This window comes from Hyperolius riggenbachi, chromosome 5 (genome assembly GCF_040937935.1).
Source record: "Hyperolius riggenbachi isolate aHypRig1 chromosome 5, aHypRig1.pri, whole genome shotgun sequence".
NCBI classification, from domain to species: domain Eukaryota; kingdom Metazoa; phylum Chordata; class Amphibia; order Anura; family Hyperoliidae; genus Hyperolius; species Hyperolius riggenbachi.
Genome location: NC_090650.1, coordinates 147,270,843 through 147,296,045, shown reverse-complemented (window position 1 = coordinate 147,296,045; position 25,203 = coordinate 147,270,843). Strand labels below are relative to the sequence as shown.

Here is a 25,203-nt window from a genome sequence, read left to right as displayed (position 1 = left end):
GGGACTGGGGCAACAAAGGACAGGTGGAAGCTACTTAAAAAAAGAAAAGAAGAAAGACTTTGTAAAATGCAACTATATATATATGTTACGGCCAGAACCCGAAGTTTGGCCACTTCTAGTTCTGGCCGGCCACTTCGGGTTCTGGCCGGCCAATTCGCGAAGTGCCCGCTGCGCTGCGGCCAATGTTAGAAACGGATCGTTTACTCTGATATGAATGTATCTTCTGGCCGCAGCGCAGCGGCCAAACGTATTAATTTGTTGCAATTTTTAAGCCGGCGGCAATGTAACGATTCAAGCCGCCGGCTTTTTCATCTGCCTCATCTCTCTCCCTCTCTCTTCTTATGGGCAGCCGGGCGGGGACACGCGTGTCCCTCCGGAGTCGTTCGTCGCGGCAGGGAAGCCTGCCGTTCTTGCAGAGCGGGTGCTGGCAGAAGCAATGTCTGCAGCCTCCCCGCTCTGCTGCCCCTGCTGCGACGAACGACTCCCGGGGGGACTCGCGTGTCCCCCCCCCCCCCCGCCGGCTGGCCATAAGAAGAGAGAGGGAGAGAGATGAGGCAGATGAAAAAGCCGGCGGCTTGAATCGTTACATTGCCGCCGGCTTAAAAATTGCAACAAATTAATACGTTTGGCCGCTGCGCTGCGGCCAGAAGATACATTCATATCAGAGTAAACGATCCGTTTCTAACATTGGCCGCAGCGCAGCGGGCACTTCGCGAATTGGCCGGCCAGAACCCGAAGTGGCCGGCCAGAACTAGAAGTGGCCAAACTTCGGGTTCTGGCCGTAACACATATATATATATATATATATATATATATATATATATATATATATATATATATATAGGCTTAGTATACCAGACAAACATGTACTTCTTTGCATATAACATATCAGCACCAGACAAATGTACATTTGTATATATCATAGTTCTGTAGCTTCATATAAGTCACTGGGAAGTTAGACTTTTGCTCAGTCTGTACACAAAATAATGAACATCATCCATTCAAACCCACCATTCATTTATGATCTAATTGCTTTCAGCTGGACATTGGCCAGAAATTGACTCCATATATGTATTCAATCAAAGCCCCTCTTTAGGCACGATTATTTACTAGATTTCAGTGAGCATCTCATCTTTGACTAGAAGTTCCTTGATTAGTTGATGTCAACAAGTAAATGGTCTTTTAGCCATAGACCCTGAACAAGCTCGCAGATCATATGTTTGACTTAAATTTGACTGCATTTGCTGCATGCATGTTTCAGGTGGGTGAATAAGACACTACTGGTGCATGAAAGTTCAGCAGGATGCCAGGCAACTGATTTTGTTTACTAGGAAATAAATATGGTAGCCCCCAAATCCCTCTAACTTCAGTTGTCCTTTAATGATCCTTGTGCTGATTTAAGGAAATGGGCAGTTTAGGACACTGGAGTGAAGCTGTGTTTTTCCATTAACGTTGTACACATGTCCAGGGAAATTTTTATAAAAGAACGCTGTCCATTATCTCTGTAAATTATTTACAGTGAACACCCATTTACTTCTTTAGGCTATGTTCCCACTACAGCTGAGAATGGAAATTTTTTGTCTTTTCTCCGCTCATTTTAAAACTGACAGTGAAGGGAGCCTATTTTATAAATAGAAGCCGTTCACACTTGTCACTCTGAAACTGAGCCATGTGGTAAACTGGCGGCTCTTCTGTGCAGTCCGCGATAATCCCGAGAAGGCGGTACCACATCTGCACCAGGCTCCAGCTAGAGCACAGCAGACCATCAAAGCAGACACTACACTGTCAGTGTCCACTGGCCACATGTGATCCAGCGCAAGTGGGAACACAGCCTAACTCCTCACTGCACAGTTTTGTTTAGTAAGTGACTCCATTATTTCCATGCACTGTAAGGTAAACTGAATTGTAGCTATTCAGATCAGTTTCTACAGTCACTTTATTGCTTACATGTGATTTAAACTGTTGATGGGCTGTCAAAGTATAATTTATTTTTACAGTGGCTCAGAGAACATGCAAAGCTGAAAATGAAACTCTACCTGTTCGTACTCGTGGAAAAAACTTGTCTTTGCAGATTAAAGTTGAAGGGAGACTCAGGTATGAATCCAATAATCCTTTAGAAGCTAATGAAACCAGTCCTGGGATGCAATATAACAATATCCCTTTTTTCTTTCAAAGGGAACTTAGCAAAGGATAGGTTGTAAAATCATTGAAACGGTTTAGGTCATGTTTTCTGTGTCATTTTATGTAAGTCTGCTGAGAAGACTGTCTGGGGCCCATCTGAGGCAACATAAACTGGCTGCCTCACACCAAACTACAGGAAAAAAAATCTTCATATACTATTCAGGAATGGTATACTAAGAAAAAGATGCCAAGGTTATAATGCTGAGAGCCAAAGCACCCTGCAGGGTGTGGTTACATTGCTAATGATTAAAGGGATATGGCCATTAATAAGATGAGACTTAAACGAACACAGTTGAGAAAATCTTAAAATGAAAAACATATGTAAAGATGCACAGATAAGTGGTGCATTTCACCCTGAGATAAAATGAGCCATAAATTACTTTTCTTCTATGTTGTTGGCACTTACAGTAAGTAGTAGAAATCTAACAGAACCGACAGGTTTTGTACTAGCTCATCTCCTCATGGGGGATTCTCAGGGATTTCTTTATTTTCAAAAGCACTAAGTGAATGGCAGTTGCTCCCTCCAACTGCTAAAAAAGTCTACAGTGAGCAGGGAGGCTGACCAGCATCTTTGCATAAGTATTTTTCAGGGAGTGTCTTTATACAGAATAAAGGCTATCTTGAGAAGAATCCCCAATGGAGAGATTTACTAGGCCAAAACCTGTCGGTAATGTCAGATTTCTACTGCTTACTGTTAGTGACAGCAACATAGGAGAAAAGTACCGTATTTTTCGGAATCTAAAACGCTCCGGAATATAAGACGCACCTAGGTTTAGAGGGCAAAAATAAGGGCAGAAAATAATATATATATATATATATATATATATATATATGTCTCTCTCTCTCTCTCTCTCTATATATATATATATATATATATAAAACCTGGTGCGTCCAAGTTCTAGGAGTACATGTCCTCTCCCATTGTCCACTATGTGTCCCCTTCTGGCCCCCCTGTGTGGTCCTCCAGTCCCCCTGTGTCCACTCCAGTCCTGTGTGTGGTCCTCCAGTCCCTGTGTCCCCTCCTGCTCCCCTATGTTTGTGTGTCCGTGCCCTATGTTGTCCTCCTCTCTGTGTCCGCTCTAGCCCCCAGCCCCCCCATGTCTCCGCTCCAGCCCTCTTCCCCCTGCCACCATATCTCCACTCAAGACCCCTCCCTGCATGTCTCCACTCCAGCCCCCTCTCCGCATGTCTCTGCTCCAGCCCCCCCCCCCTCCCCAGGTCTCTGCTCCCCCGGGTAACAATAACTTCAGGGCGACTCACCTCCCTATGGATTCCAGCAGTGGGAGGTCCTCTCCGCCTCCATCTTGTCAGCGCTACCCCTGTAAAAGAATCATTAGCGGCAGAGCGGCCCACCTTCCTCCAGCGGCGGCGATCTGCAGTCATCTTGCATACCGCACGGCTTCCCCTAGTGATGGTTCATGTTAATGACTCATTGAGTCATGGGGAATGACTCATTGAATCATTAACATGAGCCATCACTAGGGGAAGCTGCGCGGTATGCAAGATGACTGCAGATCGCCGCCGCTGGAGGAAGGTGAGCCGCTTTGCCGCTAATGATTCTTTTACAGGAGTAGTGCTGACAAGATGGAGGCGGAGAGGACCACCCAGCGCTGGAATCCATAGGGAGGGGAGTCGCTCTGCAGTTATTGTTACTGGGGGAGCGGAGGCCAGCAGACCATACAGGGGGACAAGGCAGGGAGTCCACGACATAGCGGCGGGTCGGCGGTTTGTATTAGCGGGGCATTTTTAAGTCGGAGATTCCCTGCCTTTGAAATATAAAATGCAGAGACTTTTTCTCCCCATTTTGTGGGGAGAAAAAGTGCGTTTTATATTCCAAACAACACAGTAATTTATGGCTCATTTTACTCTGGAAGAAACATGCTTCTTATTTTTTATGTGTTGCGAAAATTTTAAAATTTAAAATATATCTAAACAGTGGTCCTTTAACTGTCCCCAAATGTTGCATTTGGACTCACTGTCAGCTAACTGATGCACACAGATTAGGTACACTGAAAAGTATGACAGTTGCCAGAAAAGAGGTACAGTATAAGTTAATATCATTCGTATACGGTGTAGCGAAGAAAAGATGCATAATCTGACAGGAATGGCACAGCAAGATCACCTTGAATATATACAGCTTTCGACTGATCCACATCCAACTGACTGAAGAATAATGCTTTGCCGCCACTGGAAGCCACATTGTGTGAAATAAAACTGGGTAAAATGTATCTGTTACTTAAAAAGGAAACTGTATTGATTTTAAAACTATACATTTAAGTGCAAAACGGAAATCCATTTGGTAAATTCAATAATGTCAGAGTTTTTTAATAAAATGGTACATAGCATTGATTCAGTAAAAGTGCTGTGCTCTGGTCTAACTGACAATGAAACTGATCAATGAGCACAGCACAGGCAGTATGGTTGATGTCTGAAGCAGATGTACAGTACTTACAGTACTGTAGATTCTATGGTCTTGCATTACTTTCCACCCCATCATTGCTATGCTGGCCACATACTGGGAGATTTTACTCTGCATGGGTTCAGGGGGACATATTTAAATGGTGAGTCATGTGTACTCCGCTGCCAATATTCTGCATTGAGGGAGACCTGGTGGCCCAGTAGTCAGCCCTGCATGGCGGGCTTCCTAGATTTTTAATAGCTTTCAAGTTAAAATGTGGCTGGATAGTGTACTGGTTAAGGAGTTTCAAGTAAAAATAATAATATTAAAAAAATACTCATCTAAGAAGAGGGAAGGCTCTGGGTCCTATAGAGCCTTCCCGGTACTCCTACAGTCCCCGCGTTCCAGCGCTGACTCCCCGTTAGCCGTTTCTGATGGGGTCGGAGAGACTCTCTTCCACTGTGGAAGGCTTCGGCAGTCATCGGGAGCCCGAGTGCTCTTGAAGACAGGCCGCTCCATACTGCGCATGCATGAGTGTGCGAGAATACGTGCTCACACATGTGGAGTATGGAGTGGTGCGTTTCCAGGCACACTCTGGCTCCCGATGACTGCCGAAGTCTCCAAAAGCGGAAGAGAGAGCAATCTCCAAACTGTCGGAGACTGCTACCTGGGGAGCCAGCATTGGAGTGCGAGGTCCGTGGGAGGGACAGGAAGGCTCTATAGGACCCAGAGCCTTCCCTCTCCTTAGGCAAGTATATGTTTGTTTTTTGTTTTTTTTTACTTCAGACTCAGTTAAAGGGGTTCTGTGGAAGGGATCAAAAGGCAAAATCCGACACTAACCTGGGGCTTCTATCGGTCCCCTGCAGCTGTCATGTCCCACGCCGTGCTCCTCAGATCCTCCGTTCCCCGCCGCCGGTACTGGGCTAATTTATCATGTAATCCAACTGCGGCTACATATGCTCGCTCCCGCGTGCATCATCAGGAGCTTACTGCACAGGCCCAGTACAAGAAAACTTGGTACTGCGCCTGCGCAGTAAGCTCCCAGTGACGCGCATGGGAGCGAGCACTATTCGGCTATTTAAATGTAGATTAGACTGGGACCAGCGGCGGGGAACCGAGGATCATAGGATGAGGACGGTGTGGTACATTACAGCTGCAGGGGGCCGATAGAAGCCCCAGATAAGTGTCGGCTTTTGCCTTTTGATCCTCTCCACAGAACTTCTTTAAAGAGAACCTGTACTGAGTAAAAATATTTAAAATAAACACATGAGGTAACTTCAAATGAACATTACATAGTAACCTTGCCATCAGTTCCTATCAGAAGCTCACCATTTTCTTCTGACAATAATCCCTTCCAGTTCTGACAATATTTTGTCAGATCTGAAATATATCAGTTGCTGTCAGTAAAATATCAGCTGCTGTCAGTTATAACTGAGAGGAAAACTGATGTACAAGGTAATGTCCATATTTCCCTATGGCTCAAGTGGGCGATGTTACAGTTTAACTGTGTGCTGACCAGGAAGCTGTTATGGGGTAATGGTCATTTTCAAAATGGAGGACGGAAAATTCCCTTGATCACAGTGAACAAATAGGACGCGGGACAGGAGAAAGACACTGAGGAGTAGACTACATGGAAGGTAAGTATGACTTGTGTATGCTTATTTTGACTTTTAATTTTCAGTTCAGGTTTTCCTTAAAGAGAATCTGTATTGTTAAAATCGCACAAAAGTAAACATACCAGTGCGTTAGGGGACATCTCCTATTACCCTCTGTCACAATTTCGCCGCTCCCCGCCGCATTAAAAGTAGTCAAAAACAGTTTTAAAAAGTTTGTTTATAAACAAACAAAATGGCCACCAAAACAGGAAGTAGATTGATGTACAATATGTCCACACATAGAAAATACATCCATACACAAGCAGGCTGTATACAGCTTTCCTTCTGAATCTCAAAACATAATTTGTGTGTTGACCTTCTGTCCCCTTCTTCTCTCATGCACTGAACATTACAGGCTTCCTGCAGACAGCTCTGCCTGTGCCTGTGTTTGTAATTCCTCAGTATGTGTCAGCCAGCTACTTTCACAACCTTGGAGGAGGATTTTTATCCAGCTCTCTTCTATCACTGATAAGATAGCAGAGAAGCCGCTGGCTTATGTAAATAAAACACACACTGGAGTGTGCATAGAGGAACAGACCAGCACGGAAGAGTTGGCAGCCTTCCAGACACAGGCCGACAAGTCTGACAGGGGAAAGATACATTGATTTATTACAGAGACTGTGATAGTACAAAGTGCTGCAGTGAGCCAGAACAGATTAGAATAGGTTTAGGAACTTGTAGGATGGTAGAAAAAACGTTGTAATTTTTGTTACAGAGTCACTTTAAGGTCTCTTCCTCTGACATAAAAAAAAAATCCATATTCCATAGTACTGTTTCTGCAACTCCTGCAAAGCAGGTAATAAAAAGTACTATTGCAAAAAAATTGATAATTGCAATGCTCAATCCCTAGTGCCTTGCTATATGATATATTTTGTAAAATTTGCATTAAAAACAGGACTGAACTGAGGCTTTAACATAACTGAAAACTGTTTTCTGTAATCAACTATTTCAATTTACAGCTTGCAGCATTTGCCATCTTCAAGTTGCTTCTTGCCCTTACGCATTTATAAAATCCAGTGATATTTGCCAGTTCTCACCATCTCTCCCTATTCTGCTTGTTCCCTCTTCTTTCCTCACATTTTTTGGCACATATCACACCTGCTCTTAATTATTTCTCCAGGCATTAAAGCATATGTACCAAGGTTACCATGGATGAAAAAAACAATGCAGTGCAATTAAATGCCTGAAGGATCCTGACAATTCCAGCAGGCTCTGTGCAGCCTTTTGCCCCCTTTTTCCTGTTAGCTCTGCATATACATCAGTTAAAGCAGTTAAAGGAGATACAGTATCTAGATGGAATATTACTCTCAGTTAACAAGAGCTTGTTTTGCCAGCTCACACATGCAGAAGGATTCTGTAAGCTAAATATGTTCTCCACAGTGCATGGACATGTATTGTTCTGCTGTGTACAAGTGCGGTTATACAAGTGGAATCTAGTGTAATGCATACTGCTGACTTCCAGTTACAACCAAGAGATTAATACCATCAGATGATAAGCAGTGAGTTTATAATTAACACATTCAGGAAAAAAACAGACTCTTGGAATATGTTTTCATGCAGCACTATGGCCTCAATTCATAAAGCATTACCGCATGCAGTAATGCTGAAAACAGCAGACTTTCCCAAGCACTTAGCAATGTGTCAATTCATAAAGGCTGTTACCGCATGAAAAACTGAAATTACCGAGCAGTGAGGAAAATTACCAACTTGGCTGTAGTTACCTCCAACACATGTCAATAAATTGTCTGCAAAGTTCAATTCATAAAGCCTTCAACAAGCGGTAAGCCTGACGATAGTTACCGACACCTCTGGTGAGGTGTTAACAATGCAAAGTACAGGGAACCGAAAGTCTGAGCAGGGAGCCGAAAGTCTGAGCAGGGAGCCGAACTCTGTGTGAGTCATCTGTGCAGAGAGCAGTCTGTGTGAGTCATCTGTGCAGAGCCGTCTGTGTGAGTCATCTGTGTGAGTCATCTGTGCAGAGCCATCTATGTGAGTCATCTGTGCAGAGCCGTCTGTGTGAGTCATCTGTGCAGAGCCGTCTGTGTGAGTCATCTGTGCAGAGCCGTCTGTGTGAGTCATCTGTGCAGAGCCGTCTGTGTGAGTCATCTGTGCAGAGCCGTCTGTGTGAGTCATCTGTGCAGAGCCGTCTGTGTGAGTCATCTGTGCAGAGCCGTCTGTGTGAGTCATCTGTGCAGAGCCGTCTGTGTGAGTCATCTGTGCAGAGCCGTCTGTGTGAGTCATCTGTGCAGAGAGCCGTCTATGTGAGTCATCTGTGCAGAGAGCCATCTGTGTGAGTCATCTGTGCAGAGAGCCATCTGTGCAGAGAGCCATCTGATTGAGTCATCTGTGCAGAGAGCTATCTGTGCAGAGAGCCATCTGTGAGAGCCATCTGTGTGAGTCATCTGTGTGAGTCATCTGTGCAGAGAGCCATCTATGTGAGTCATCTGTGCAGAGAGCCATCTGTGTGAGTCATCTGTGCAGAGCAAAAGAGATATGCCACACTGCTTTACCGCTCAATGGGCTGTGGTAATTTACCGACCTTCAAAGGCAGCTGGGAAAATCTTTATGAATTAGCACACAGACCAGGAAAATACAGAGTGCGGTATTTTCCCTCCCAGATTTTTTTTTTATCGCACTGCTTTTATGAATCGAGGCCAATGTGTGCACAAATTGTGGATTTCAAATGCCTAAGTACTCATCATCTGCAATCCCCTTTGAGCACGGCTTGCAATGAGGATGTCTTCTGATAAGGCCATTCTCCATAGCATTTGCCAGTCTGTCTGTGATCTATCAGTACACTGCAGGAGCTGTAGATGTACAGCAGGTATTCCTCTGTATCAAATGGCAACATGAGAAAACACACTGATAAATGGCACAGAGCTCACAATCAACAGCAAATACCTTATTGACCAAAATCCATTAGCTGGAAAAGATGTTTATACAGGAAAAAAAGAGAAGACTGAGTGCATGTAGGTGAGCAAAATATAGCAGAAAACAGTCCCAATGGCTAAATACTCAAATTCAGTCTTAGAATCCAGTGTCACCTGGCACTGGTTAAAGCAAGTTTTCAGCGGATCCTTTTTAATACAGTTAAATATTGAGTAAAGGTTATGGTGGCCATACATGGTACAATTTTTTTCATACAATCTTACTGTTTCTATGTAGCATAAGGGTAAATTAAGTGAATATACTGAAATGATAATTTGTGCAGTTCCCTTATATTACATAGAAATGGTAAGATTGTATGAAATAATTGTACCATGTATGGCCACCATTAGATGTACCCTTTGTGAGTTGTTTCTCCTGAAACAAAATACATTGTCAAATAATATGCCTAACCATTTGAAAAACAAATAAGCAAACAAACAAACAAGAAAAACAGAAAACATTTTTTCTTACTCATCATATATTTCAAAAAAAAAACAAAAAAAAACTGAACTACCCACCTAGTGGCCACCACCTGGTAAATTGTAGTGAGTCTGATATAATCCCTTTAAATAATAATCTGCAATAAACAGGATATCGTCAAAGTTTGGTTCTACAGAATTGTGTATCACTTTAAAGTGATGAACCAGCCTCTAACCAAACCATTGCAATGGATACCAAAACATCTAAAGAAGTGCACTTGCATGCTATAGGACAGTCCTAGCAGGTCATTCTTCTGGCGCCATCAGCAAAAAGCCACTTAGCGTAAATGTGTATAAAAAGGGAAAGAATGTAACATACTTTCTGGATTAAACCACATTCCGCTCCACAATGGCCAAGTAGTCACTCATTTCCCTATAAGAAAGTAGTTCCCCATTTATCCATCCAGAGCTTATCCCTTAATGATATAGATTGATGAAGTGAGGTCATATGTTTAAATCTCATCGATTACAACTGAGAAACCTTAAAAACTAGACAAGTCATGACAAAAATAAGGAAGTGGTCATTGCCGATTTCCTGGCTGTAATGCTAATCATCTGATATAATCCTTACAAAATTAGAGATACTGAACCAGCATGCTGAATATTTGTTCTGACGGTACTTATCTGCATGTTTGTTCCAGGTGAGTAACTTAGAGAGGATCAGCATTGCAGCCAGGCCATGCATTTTTTTTTTTGAGAAGGCAGTTAGTAAGAACTAGAATCATATAGTTCTCATAGGTCAAGTGCATTTAAACAAAAACATTGGAGCCAACAACAGTACAGTGTTCAGATTATCAAACTCACCCATCAAATTTACAATTAAACTTTAGACAGAATTTTGTTTTCAATTTTGGATAAGAATGGGAACATCTTTTACTACTGTTTTGCAGTTGGGAAAATAGCTCCTTAACAGGAAAATAAAAAACAGAAAGTGAACTGAATTCCCTCCAAAGAAACAAACTGCATTAAAACACTATGAAATCAATCAGCAGGTGTTAATACCAGAAATGTGGGGAAATATCCCTAATGGAAAAAAAAACCCAACAATAGATACCTGATGTTCTAACTCATGGCCACAATATGCAAATTTGAAGGGACACGTTTTGTGCAGAGTTAGGCTTTAAATATGCAAAGTGCTCTTAAAGCTTATGGTTTTGTAATAAACCGATAGCACAGATCTGTTTGTAATTTTCCTATGAAGTAGTTAGTACACAGTAACACACCATGAGTGTGTTGGGCAGAGACTTGCATGGCTTGCAGCGTCACACAGAAGTAAGCATGACAAATACTTGTCTAGTGTACATTTCCTGTGCTGTACAGAAAGACAAGGCTTGCGGCGGAGTTTGGAATTAGGAGTAGGTTAGGTAAAGGTAGCAGCAGAAGAACATCTTGTCATATTTTACTTGTATGAAGCTGCAAGTCATGGTGATGTCTGCTCTGAAGGTAGCCCATTCGTTAATTACTGCAGGATTGCACAAGGCAGATTCATAAGAACATTACTTAATTCCCAAAGTCAGACTCAATGTTTGTATTTGGTTCTCAGAAATGTTTTTTTTGCAAACTGTATTACGGTGAAAACCAATACAATGCCTTGCATCGGTTAAAGATTATATCTTGCTATTTTCTAAAACATAACAGAATAATAGTGCAGTTAATAAAAAAGCTGGCAAGAAATCTGTAAGCTCATTGAGAAAGAGGGATGGAACATATTTACCAAATATAAAATATGTAATAATATAATTAAATTATATTATACTGGGCTCATAAATCAATGCTTTGCAGACTGGAGGGGCTTGATTCACTAACCGGCGCTAAGTGTTAGCACCGGTGTGAAAAGCAGTTTGTTGTCCCTAGTGTGCGCAAAGCTACTTTGCGCGCAGCCCCGTTCACTGCTCGCATAGCGCGGGTGCGCCTATATAAGTGCCCCTTAGCGTTTCAGGGGCACCCGATGCTCCGTTATCAAGGGGCAGCGTGTGCAAAGTTATCGTCACACTGCGCACTAATATAGGCGCACCCGCGCTGCGCGCGCAGTGAGCGGGGCTGTATCCAATGTGTGGGCGCAAACCACCTAATGCCGTGGTTTGCGCACACTAAGTCTTGGGTCACACTAACCGGCTTTGCGCTGGTTAGTGAATCAAGCCCCAGATGTACTATAAAAGACTGCTCCATCAACCAATCATATTTTTTCAGGCCATGTACATACTTTCTGTTGCCTGAATTTACATATCAGAGTGTAGGACTATTGGTTACAATAACTTCATAAAAGTCACTAAGTGTATATTATGTTTCATTATTTTGTCAATATTCCAATTAAGGGGCATTCTTTCCAGATTACAAATGTACTTCCTGATCACATGCTTCACCATGAGTTCTCCTAGGCAGGGCCCTCCCTATTAAGGAATTGCATGTAGTGGTGGGAGAGATTAACCAAGCAAGTTCATCGCAGTCTTATAACACAAGGGCCCATATGCAATTCACTTTTTCCCCTGCGTTTTCTCCTAGGTGATAATTTTAAACTTGTCAATAAAATGCCTTTTAAGCCACCAGCAAGCAATAAAATGCTCAAAATAATATTGATATTACGGTACTTTTTCACCTACTTTTTGGTACCTTTTTAGTTGAAAAGTACTGGAAAGTTATTTTAAATAGAAGATGAAAAATTATCATCTAGGTGAAAACTAAGGTGAAAAAGTGAATTGCATATGGGCCAAGATGTCTTTTCGGTCTGAATTTTAAAGCTGCACTTGAGCTCTGCATCTCCTGTAATGTTATCCTGTTACTTTTTCTCACATTATACCAGTAACCAGAAACTCTGAGTGCTGCTATATACATATCACTACGAAATATGCACAGGCAAAGTATGTAAAATATTAACACGCACTGATAAGAATATTTACATTCAGCTGATGTTTTCACATTACACTTTTAACTAGGTAGCTTCCAGCACTCTGCTGACAGCTGCTGCAGAAAGCAGGAAACATAGCCTTCACCAAGAGAATAAAGAATCTGCGGATGCCAATGCATGTATGCCTTGGCAATGTAAGTAATGCACTAGTGATTACTCGCTGATTAGACTGTAATCAATACAACACACACACAGCACATTGATATGCAATAGATTTCTGGAGGAAATCTATTGAAAGCTATTCAAACAGCATCTAGTGCAGGGCATCACTATGGCCCATTGACAGATCCCCCCTCCTGTCCTGCCCCCAACTGACCAGATCTCATGCTGAGAATATAATTACAGTATCATGCTCAGTGTCCTCTGGCAAAAGTGTAATTAACAGCAGCAATAATAATACTTCTAAATGTATAGCTTACCACCTTGCAATATCATAATCCTCTAAACTGCTGTACATAACTACAGGAGAGCTTATCACACAAACCTCATCTAAGTCAAAGAGAGCACGAGGTGTAAGTCACTCAGGCGGACAGTGTGGGATCTACCCAGAAGTCCTTTGAAATCTACCGGTAAATCGCAAACTACACAATGGGCACCCATGCTGTAAAAGATGGCTCTGTGCAATAAAGGTTAGCCTGGAGAATTTGGTGTGAAGAGCTGTGTACTTTACTTTTCAGCATTTTGCAATTGTATAAGTACTAAAAAGTAGATGAAATATTACTGTCAAAATTAATTATTTGGATTTTTTTTGCTTGCTGGTGGGTTAACCTGCCTGGCGTTCTATTAAGATCGCCAGGCAGGCTGCGGGAGGGTTTTTTTTTAATAAAAAAAAAACTATTTCATGCAGCCAACTGAAAGTTGGCTGCATGAAAGCCCACTAGAGGGCGCTCCGGAGGCGTTCTTCCGATCGCCTCCGGCGCCCAGAATAAACAAGGAAGGCCGCAATGAGCGGCCTTTCTTGTTTTGCTTACATCGTCGCCATAGCGACGAGCGGAGTGACGTCATCGACGTCAGCCGACGTCCTGACGTCAGCCGCCTCCGATCCAGCCCTTAGCGCTGGCCGGAACTTTTTGTTCCGGCTACGCTGGGCTCAGGCGGCTGGGGGGACCCTCTTTCGCCGCTGCTCGCGGCGGATCGCCGCAGAGCGGCGGCGATCAGGCAGCACACGCGGCTGGCAAAGTGCCGGCTGCGTGTGCTGCTTTTTATTTGAGCCAAATCGGCCCAGCAGGGCCTGAGCGGCAGGCTCCGGCGGTACTGGACGAGCTGAGCTCGTCCAGACCGCCCAGCAGGTTAAAAGGCATTGGACACTGTTTGAAAAGATCACCTAGGAGAAATCTCTGGAGAAAACATGAATTGCATGTGTGCTCCTGTGACAAGAATTAAGTCCACTTCAGTGATCCGATCGCAAACAAACACATTTTTTTTAATGCAGTGGCAAGGTCAGGTTCACACGATAGGTTACACAGTCTTACCACTCTAGTAAATCAGAGTGACCTGTAACTATATACACAGTATACTTTCACTTAATGCGCCTTAAGCATTGCTGTCAGACTGGTTTCCAAGAAATACATTTCTCTCAATACCCTCCGTTCTTTCAAGTTAATCATTGGACTACAACAACATTTTTTTTTCTTTTTGCAAATTTGTTAGAAAGGCTTGTTGGTGTTCAAAAGCCCATAACACCAAATGTTTCATTGTCCCTTTGAAAAAAAAAACCCTACAGTTTCTTGCTTTAAATGTTTACTTAAACCAAATTTTTTATGTTACAAAGTTTGATAAATGTCAGTGGCTCACTGTCAGGCTAGAATTAATTTACCTACAGGGAATAAACAGAATTCTGTGTTGCCTGAGGCAACTCCTACAGTGGTAATAGAAGGGTTAAGGGAACGAGAAAAACCTGGATTTGTCAAGTTCAGAAGTGGGCAAGTGTTAACCTGTGGCATGCGTAAGAACTAAACCACACCTTGCTCATTTTTAAATGTACATGCTAATGTAACACATTTCTCCTAGTTAGGATTAAATTTCATAACCAAAGCTCTGAGGAAAATCTGAATTCAATTTATGCAGCAAATATGCACCATCACCATCAGTGTTTTGACCTGAAGCAGCTATTCACATGGTACCATTTTAACTCCACACTCTAATGCAAAAAGAAAGTGTGAACAAAATATATATTTCTCATATCTTTGTGTAATTGCTTTACAAAGATACACTGAAGACTGCAAAAAGCAGGAAGTAAAATTCCGTCAATTCCCTACAGTGGCCCTAGTCTACTGGGATTCTAAAAATGTTGTAAATTTCTGAGGTAGGGGCATTCCCAACAACCTCTTTCTGTGAAGAAGACAAATGCGGCGTATTGCATGATCAGCTTTGAAAGACATGCTTGTGTAATACAGTTTGTTTGAATATATATTAGGCAAGTGGTTTTAATATTCAGTTTGATCAGGGTATATGCAGGGGTAGATTAATGGTAAAAACACATACAGTAGATCCAGGCCTAGGGAAGCTACTGCTCAAAAGGGTGGCCGGACATAGACAAAGGTTTGCTGCATATGGAAGTGGCAGCTGCAGATGAAAATAGGGAGCAACACATGAAAGAGGAGCTGCTGCTCAGGGAAGCAGTATAATGGATATTGCACATGGAAGAGGGAGACGCACATGGAAGTGGAAGGGGGTTGCTGCACATGGAAGAGGGAGACACGCAAGGAATGAGAAGGGGGTTGCTGCACATGGAAGAGAGAGATGCACATGGAAGGAGAAGGGGGTTGCTGCACATGGAGGAGGGAGACACACAAGGAAGGGGAAGGGGGTTGCTGCACATGGAAGAGAGAGATGCACATGGAAGGAGAAGGGGGTTGCTGCACATGAAAGAGAGAGATGCACATGGAAGAGGAAGGGGGTTGCTGCACATGAAAGAGGGAGATGCACATGGAATGGGAAGGGGGTTGCTGCACATGGAAGGGGAAGGGAGTTGCTGCACATGGGAGAGGGAGATGCACATGGAAGGGTATTGCTGCACATGGAGGAGGGAGACTCACATGGAAGGGGAAGGGGGTTGCTGAACATGGAAGAGGGAAACGCACATGGAAGGGGGTTGCTGCACATGGAAGAGGGAGACACACATGGAAGGGGGTTGCTGCACATGGAAGAGGGAGATGCACATGGAAGGAGAAGGGGGTTGCTGCACATGGAAGAGGGAGATGCACATGGAAGGGGAAGGTGGTTGCTGCACATGGAAGAGGGAGACGCACATGGAAGGAGAAGGGGTTTGCTGCACATGAAAGAGGGAGATGCACATTGAAGGGGAAGGGGGTTGCTGCACATGGAAGAGGGAGATGTACATAGAATTGGAAGGGGGTTGCTGCACATGGAAGAGGGAGACGCACATGGAATGGGAAGGGGGTTGCTGCACATGGAAGAGGGAGACGTACATAGAATGGGAAGGGGTTTGCTGCACATGGAAGGGGAAGGGGGTTGCTGCACATGGAAGAGGGAGACGTACATGGAAGGGGGTTGCTGCACATGGAAGAGGTAGACGCACATGGAAGGGGGTTGCTGCACATGGAAGAGGGAGATGCACATGGAAGGAGAAGGGGGTTGCTGCACATGGAGGAGGGAGACACACATGGAAGGGGAAGGGGTTTGCTGCACATGGAAGAGGGAGATGCACATGGAAGGGGAAGGGGGTTGCTGCACATGGAAGAGGGAGACGTACATGGAAGGGGGTTGCTGCACATGGAAGAGGGAGACGCACATGGAAGAGGGAGATGCACATGGAAGGAGAAGGGGGTTGCTGCACATGGAGGAGGGAGACTCACATGGAATGGGAAGGGGGTTGCTGCACACTGAAGAGGGAGACGCACATGGAAGGGGGTTGCTGCACATGGAAGGGGAAGGGGGTTGCTGCACATGGAAGGGGAAGGGGGTTGCTGCACATGGAAGAGGGAGATGCACATGGAAAGGGAAGGGGGTTGCTGCACATGAAAGAGGGAGATGCACATGGAAGGGGAAGGGGGTTGCTGCACATGGAAGGGGAAGGGAGTTGCTGCACATGGAAGAGGGAGATGTACATGGAAGAGGGAGATGCACATGGAATGGGAAGGGGGTTGCTGCACATGGAAGAGGGAGACGCACATGGAAGGGGAAGGGAGTTGCTGCACATGGAAGAGGGAGACGCACATGGAAGGGGAAGATGACTGCTGCACATGGAAGTGGAAGATGCACATGGAAGGAGAAGGGGGTTGCTGCACATGGAGGAGGGAGACACACAAGGAAGGGGAAGGGGGTTTCTGCACATGGACGAGGTAGACGCACATGGAAGGGGAAGATGGTTGCTGCACATGGAATAGAGAGATGCACATGGAAGGAGAAGGGGGTTGCTGCACATGGAGGAGGGAGACACACATGGAATGGGAAGGGGGTTGCTGCACATGGAATAGAGAGATGCACATGGAAGGAGAAGGGGGTTGCTGCACATGGAGGAGGGAGATGCACATGGAATGGAAAGGGGGTTGCTGCACATGAAAGAGGGAGATGCACATGGAAGGGAAAGGGGGTTGCTGCACATGTAAGAGAGAGATGCACATGCAATGGGAAGGGGATTGCTGCACATGGAAGAGGGAGATACACATGGAAGGGAAAGGTGGTTGCTGCACATGGAAGGAGAAGGGGTTTGCTGCACATGGAAGAGGGAGACGCACATGGAATGGGAAGGGGGTTGCTGCACATGGACGAGGGAGACACACATGGAAAGGGAAGATGGTTGCTGCACATGGAAGAGGGAGACTAACAGACTGGGAAGGGGGTTGCTGCACATGGAAGGGGGATGCTGCACATGAAAGGGGGATGCTGCACATGAAAGGGGGATGCTGCACATGAAAGGGGGATGCTGCACATGAAAGGGGGATGCTGCACATGAAAGGGGGATGCTGCACATGAAAGGGGGATGCTGCACATGAAAGGGGGATGCTGCACATGAAAGGGGGATGCTGCACATGAAAGGGGGATGATGCACATGGAAGGGGGATGATGCACATGGAAGGGGGATGATGGACATGGAAGAGGGAGACACACATGGAAGGGGGTTGCTGCACATGGAAGAGGGAGATGCACATGGAAGGGAGTTGCTGCACATGGAAGAGGGAGACTAACAGACTGGGAAGGGGGTTGCTGCACATGGAAGAGTGAGACGCACATGAAAGGGGGATGCTGCACATGGAAGAGGGAGACACACATGGAAGGGGGATGCTGCACATGGAAGAGGGAGGCGCACATGGAAGGGGGTTGCTGCACATGGAAGAGGGAGATGCACATGGAAGGGGAACGGAATTTCTGCACATGGAAGAGGGAGATGCACATGGAATGGAGTTGCTGCACATGGAAGGGGAACGGAATTGCTGCACATGGAAGAGGGAGATGCACATGGAAGGGAGTTGCTGCACATGGAAGAGGGAGATGCACATGGAAGGTGAATGGAATTGCTGCACATGGAAGAGGGAGATGCACATGGAAGGGGGTTGCTGCACATGGAAGGGGAACGGAATTGCTGCACATGGAAGAGGGAGATGCACATGGAAGGGAGTTGCTGCACATGGAAGAGGGAGATGCACATGGAAGGGGGTTGCAGCACATAGAAGGGGAGCCGCAAAACTTTTGGCCTAGTGATAAAAAGTATAAATCTGGCCTTCTGTATATGTACTGTATACTGTACTAATAGTAATGTACCTCAGCAGCTATCAGTTCAGTTTCTGTGTACATTAAACTTGTGAGAATGGCAAGCAATCCTGTAACAATATTGGGGAATAAAATAAAAACATTTCCAGTTTGCTTGATATGAGAAACAATAATAGTTATGTTATAAATTCATAACTGGATTATATCCAGACATTTATGAAAGGCTGTTCTGTTCTGATAACAAATGTTTTCCAGTGCGCACTGGTAACCCACAAGTTAAACATGCTTGTCTTCTCTCTCCTCTTGAGTGTATCTCATGCAGATGAAGACAATGGTTATATTTGTTGAAAAGATATGAGGAAGGAATGCTCAAGTTTCACTTTGGATACAGAGCCTTGAAAGAGATATTCCAACTCTGTATTACTTGGCACCATGTGCTTCTACCCTGGCTTTCTGCATGACATCATGATCACCTCGAAATGGCTATTCAGTGCAATAATAGACAGAACTAAGGCATAAGGCTTCCTTCACTCCAATAGCTTCAATCAAGTGAGTCAAAGTTGACCTGAAATTCAGTAACTGGATGTCCTTCCAGAGCTACCAAAGAGCACAAAAATATGTCAGATGCTTTTTCAATCATTGTAGCCTATATATACACACCATACTTTTCTATGAACTAAAACTGCCCATTTCATTTCAGCACTGGCAACACATTGTAAAACTACAAATGCTGAAAAATGTTGGCCAAAGCGCAACGTCATGCACAAGAGTCTTCAGTTATAGGTGACAAGAGGTGGGATGAATTTTCTTTGGTGACTAGAGTGGTAATATTTCCAGAAGTTTATTTTTATGCACGCTCACAGACCATGGCAAAAGTGTTATTCTAGTATGGCATTGCAAATAAACCCCACCTATTACTGTAATTGGCAAATCTACAAATGGCGGGGGGGGGGGGGGGGGTTCATGCTCTTCTTCACTAAGTCACTTTGCAGTTAAATACTTAATCTGAAGGAACAAAAATAAGAGTTGAGCCTGGTACACAATTCCAATCATGATTGGCCAATCACTGACCAATTTTACCACCTCCATGTAGTATGAGGGATTATCTACAGAATAGTCTCATAGTATTCAATACTTGTTGACCCTCATACTACATAGAGGTGGTAATATTGGCCAATGATAGGTCAATCATTATTGGAAGTGTGTACTATGCTTTAGTCTTCATTCCATCCCTGACACGATTCACAAATTAAAACATAGTTAAAGTTAACCTTTATAGATGTTATCATGCAGTTAGTTCAATAGCACATACAATAAACTAAAGTTTAGACAAACGTTAAAATGCACATGTAATTTATGATTTTCAACAGATACAGAATACTCCTAATTCTTGACCTCCTGTGCGGGAACATATGAGAATAGCCTGACTGTATCTTTCCTGTACCATTTGGTTAATCAAACAAAATTGCAGATTTGACTGCTATCAATACTAGTGTTTAACTCAATTAATCATGCAGGTATCAATATAACAGTATTAACCACTTAACATCTCCGTCGTTTTCAGCTTATGCATCCGAGCAATGTTCACCTCCCATTTATTAGCCTATAACTTTATCACTACTTATCACAATGAACTGATCTATATCTTGTTTTTTCCGCCACCAATTAGGCTTTCTTTGGGGGGTACATTTTGCTAAGAGCCAATTTACTGTAAATGCATTTTAACAGGAAGAATAAGAAAAAAAATGAAAAAATTCATTATTTGTCAGTTTTCGGCCATTATAGTTTTAAAATAATACATGCCTCCATAATTAAAACCCACGTATTGTTATTGCCCATTTGTCACGGTTATTTCACCATTTAAATTATGTCCCTATCACAATGTATCGCGACAATATTTTATTTGGAAATAAAAGAGCATTTTTTCCGTTTTGCATACATCACTATTTACAAGCTTATAAAAAAAAAAATAGAGAGAAATATTTCATCTTTACATAGATATTTAAAAAGTTTAGACCCTTAGGTAAATATTTATGTTATTTTTTTTTTTTATAGTAATGTTTTTTTTTTTTTTTTTTTATTAAACATTTTATGTGGGCATTTTTGGGAGGGTGGGATATAAAAGTGTTTTATTTGGGGAAATATTGGTGTAGTGTAATGTTTTTGGGTATTTACTTGTAGTTTTACTTTTTGGCCACAAGATGGCAATCTCGATTTTTTTTACATGACGTCACTCTAAGCGTACAATGTACGCTTAGAGGGACACAGCTTCAGAAAGAGCGAAGCTTCCGAGAGAAGCTGTCGCTTTTTCAGCGGGGGAGAGGAATCAATGATCGGGCTCCCCAGCCCGATACATTGATTCCGTGGCTACCGACTCCGCGGCCGGGAGTGCGCGTGCACGCGTGCGATCGGCTGCGGGAGCGCACGGGAGCGCGCCTGTCCTCCTTGACGTTTTTATACGTCAAGGAGGACAAAGTGGTTAAATGCTTGTGAAAGACTTTGGTTTGGCAAGTGAATGCAAATGACATTATGCTGAATATATTATTTCTGCCTGTAGATAGGAGAGACACTATGAAGATGGGTGCAGTTTTCATAAATATGGTTACAGTTAAAAGCATACTTGCATATCACTCATGAACTCCCAAGCAGAGTGAGGTCAGCTTATTAGTGAAAGGTGTCTTTCAGCTCTTTATTTAATGTGACATACTCTAAGCACTTTCTTAGACAAAACGCTGCTTCCTCTATCACCTTTCAAAAATGAAAAATAAGCCTAACAAATAAGTCTCGTTCCATGGATGTTTTAATTGTGTTTAGATTTGTGAGGAGGATAATTCATAACTTGAATGACTGAGCCATATCAGATTGTTTTCATATCTGTAGCAAATATTTCCAGTCTACTGATAGCTCGCAGAAAGCTTCTGTTCCTTGCAATGTTCAGATCGCTTAAATTATTTCATTAAGAACACATTGGCTCATATGCAATTCACTTTTTCTCCTGAGTTTTCTCCCACAGTACGTGATATGTTTACACCTTGTCAGTAAAGTGCCTTTAAATCCCCAGCAAGAAAGAAAATACTCAAAATAGTTTTGACAGCGTTTTCGCCTACTTTTTGGTACTTTTTCAATTGCAGTACTGAAAAGTTATTTTAAAGAAAATATGAAAAATTATTTCCTAGGAGAAAACTCAGGAGAAAAAGTTAATTGCATATGGGCTCATGGGCCCAATCCAATTCAGTTTTCTCCTAAGAGATCATTTTCCTTTTCTGTTTAAAATAACTTTTCAGAACTCTGCAATTGAAAAAGTGCCAAAAAGTAGGGGAGAATGTACTGTCAAAATGATTTTGAATATTATCTTGCTTGCTGGTGGCTTAAAAGGCATTTTATTGAAAATATGTGCAATATCACAATATTGGGCATCAGGATGGCTTAGAGGTTATCACTCGTATGGGTTTCCTCCAGGCACTCTGGTTTCCTCGCACGTTACAAAAACATACTGGTAAGTTAATTGGCTTCCCCCTAAAAATTGGCTCTTGAGATACAAAAGTGACATGAATGTCTGATTGATTGATTAATTGATAAGAGATTACAGTTCACGGTATATATGTTAGTTTATTTTAGTATTGGATGTTCTATGATAGTTCATTACAACACTGGCAGTTATAATTCAAAATAACACATTTGTTCATTCTCATCAAAAACTGGCTATGAGATATTTCTAACCATAACACTCTCATGGAAGATTGACCATGAGAATTTTGCTATCTACAACACTAGTCAAAATATGAGATGATGTGCAAGTTCTCACATAGTCAGGCGTGTTCTGCGACACTTCTAAAGCACGTTGTGATAACGCAGTCATGTGTCTTGTCTGCACAGGCGCACTGATACAAGCACATGGTGATCACGCACACTTATCTGCACAGGTGCATGAATGAAACATGTTCTAAGCCTGCGCAGACATTGAATTCTGTCTATATAAAGGAGGGGAAAATACTTTTGAGGGGGGGGGGGGGGGACTCATGAAGAACAAGCAGACATGCCATCCGTTTGTGTTGCCAGCCAGGCATTTTCCCCTCCGAGGTAGCTGAGGTCCCCCGATCTTCTCTAGGTGATGCTACAATACTTGGTAAGAATATTGGTACTCACTAATAACTCAAATACAATTTAACTATGATTCTGCAAGCCTAGATGTTTATTATAACAGGATTGTAGCTCAATAAATATTATTATTGAACCTTTCCTCATGTTTTGCTGCAATTCATTTTGCCCACTACGGTGGTGAGCGAAATTAGAGTGTTTAAAAACCCTTCCCGCGAGGCTAAACAGCCCTACACTACAATATACATACATAGACATATGACTATGGTAGGTATTAGATTGTGAGCCCCTCTGAGGGACAGTTAAATGACAAAACAATATACTCTTTACAGTGCTGCAGAATGTCGGTGCTATATAAATATAATAATAATAATAATAATATATAATAATAATAATATCACCTGGGAGAAAGTAAAAGTGAATTTGATCAGGCCCAATGCCTAATAAAAGGTACAGTATTGATGGTGCACTCACAGAAAGCTTCCTCTTAAACAAAATGATAAAAATAAAATAAAAATCACAGAACTGGGTTTTATTACAACAAAAGAGTCTCGGTTATCTGACACAGACGGGGATCGGCTGATACTGGATAAGTGTACTTTCTGGTTGCTTTAGACTCAATGTTGTTAATAGGCTTACCTAAAATAGTGCTATACCCCACTCAATATGCATACCCTGAACTCTTTATTAAATGCTAAAATACAGTAATTGAAAGTATATTAACCATGGGAAGCTCTGGAACCTAGTCTTTACCATTTCAGCCCGTGGGTATTTTTCACCTTCTGCATCAGAGCAATTTTCACCTCCTATTCATTCACCAATAACTTTATCACCAATTACCACAATGAATTGATCTATATCTTGTTTTTTCTGCCACCAATTAGGCTTTATTTGGGTGGTACATTTTGCTAAGAATTATTTTTTTCTAAATGCATTTTCACAGGAATATTAAGAAAAAAAATGGAAAAAAAACATTTCTCAGTTTTCAGCCATTATAGCTTTAAAGTAATACAAGCTACCATAATTAAAACCTATGCATTTTATTTGCCCATTTGTCCCGGTTATTACCCCATTTAAATTATGTCCCTATCACAATGTATGGTGCCAATATTTGGAAATAAAGGTGCATTTTTTCAGTTTTGCGTCCATCACTATTTACAAGCTCATAATTTTAAAAAAAATGTTCGTAATATACCCTCTTCACATGCATATTAAAATAAGTTCAGACGCTTAGGTAATGGTTTTGTTTTTTGTTTTTTATTGTAATTTTTTTTATTAAACATTTTATTTGGGTAATTTTGGTGTGGGAGGTAAACAGTTAATTTTAAATGTAATAATGTGTGTTTATTTTATTGAAAATGTATGTAGATGTAGTTTTACTATTTGGCCACAGTCAAAAAAATTTTTTAGTCCTGGAAGTGAACGCTCTCACTTCCAGGAAGCATAAGGAGGACAGGAAACTTTTTTTTTTTATCAGAAAGACGGCGGTTTCTGATAAGTCGTCGGTCTTTCTACCGATGACTTAGATAAATGAATGGGAAATATGAACCCATTCATTGATCTCCGAGCTAACGGGAACAATATGTGTGCACGCGGGAGCGTGCAGCAGCACTACAGCAGCCACCTGGACGTGACAATCACATCCAGGCGGCATACATGGTTAAGCATGGCAGAGCCCATAAACAGCCCAAGTTGGCCTTCACCACTGTGAGTACTGCCGGTGATTTGTGCTGGTTGGTTGAGACTGCTGGTTAGTGGAGTTCCAAAAACCAGGACTCTACTGTAGTATGATAGGAACTCTAAACCTCCACTGTTTTCAAGCAACACGCTCGGGTCAGAGGAGTCAATTAACCTACCAGAAATTATATATACACAGGTTAACAAAGCCTGTTTTCTTCCCTTTAAAAATTTGCCGTGACTTGTAATATAAGCCAACGTTATTTTTTTTAAACTACACTTTTGTTCTTTGCCCTTAAGGATACATATTTAAAAAAATGTTTCTGTTATTTTTTTCATAGGCTGATGCAAGACAGAGCTATAAAAGCAAGGCCAAGAAAGAACACAGCGTTTTGTGTGGAAAACTGTTTTGAGTGCAAAGCAATGGAAGATAATCCTTTGGAATCCGTTGATGATTGGCGGGGATTAAACCAAATATTTGTAGCAGTGCTAAACCTAAAAGTTTCAGCATTGCCAAATTTTACGTCTATGCTACCACTTGCTCATCTTTTTAAATCCATTGTAACAAAATGTAAAGAATACGGCAGAGCTACAAATCTGACTAGAGCAGGCCAGCAACCAAGCCCCAGAGATCGGGCAAGGAAGGTATTATTCAGATGTACTACCATAATACCAAGGATAATGCTGAAAGAACTGCAAAGATCTACAGCAGAGATGGCAGTATCTGTCCATAGGACCCACTTTGATTTTAAGGGTACCAGTAGTCAGGTAGAAGAATTCATAAGAGGCTCCAAACTGCTGCACAGGCACGGCCGTCTGTGCACCTCCGCTCATACACAAAGGGGAGTGCGGCCACCAAGAGGATTCCAAGAAGCAGCAAAAGAGTTGTGGACATTGGGGAAGCCTCTGAAGAATCCAGAGGCTTCCTCCTACTGATGCAAGCATCTATTTTTTTTTTCTTTAAAGAGACTCTGTAACAAAATTTTCAGCCTCATTTCTTCTATCCTATACGTTCCTATACCTGTTCTAATGTTGGCTAGCTTACTGCAGCCTTTTCTAGTTGCACTGTCTAATATATCTTATCTTCTTTTCTTTGTCAAGCTTTGTCAACCCAGAGAGGAAGGAGCTGCCTCTGCTGTGATAGGGACAAGTTATGCACGCCCCCTGCAGGCTCTGTGTGTGTGCTTTGTTTATTGCAGTTTGGGAGGC

The 25,203-nt window shown here is 42.6% G+C and overlaps 2 protein-coding genes across 2 annotated transcripts in view; one reads left to right on the top strand and one right to left on the bottom strand.

Annotated features, from left to right (window-relative positions):
• EGFR (epidermal growth factor receptor) overlaps window positions 1-25,203 on the bottom strand; it is a 342,723-nt gene that overhangs the window by 205,800 nt on the left and 111,720 nt on the right. The gene's annotated exons all lie outside the window — the stretch shown is intronic.
• Window positions 1,763-25,026, top strand: LOC137517523 (uncharacterized). The gene is made up of 3 exons (XM_068234509.1): window positions 1,763-1,860; window positions 1,998-2,094; window positions 24,336-25,026. Coding segments are annotated over exons 1-3 (693 nt in total). The 5' UTR covers window positions 1,763-1,859; the 3' UTR covers window positions 24,931-25,026.

What these genes read in the sequence shown, in the direction of transcription:
- LOC137517523 (XM_068234509.1), top strand. An exon ending in AAAGTTGAAGGGAGACTCAG is followed by an intron (nt 2,095 to 24,335) that starts GTATGAATCCAA and finishes TTTTTTTCATAG; the next exon opens with GCTGATGCAAGACAGAGCTA.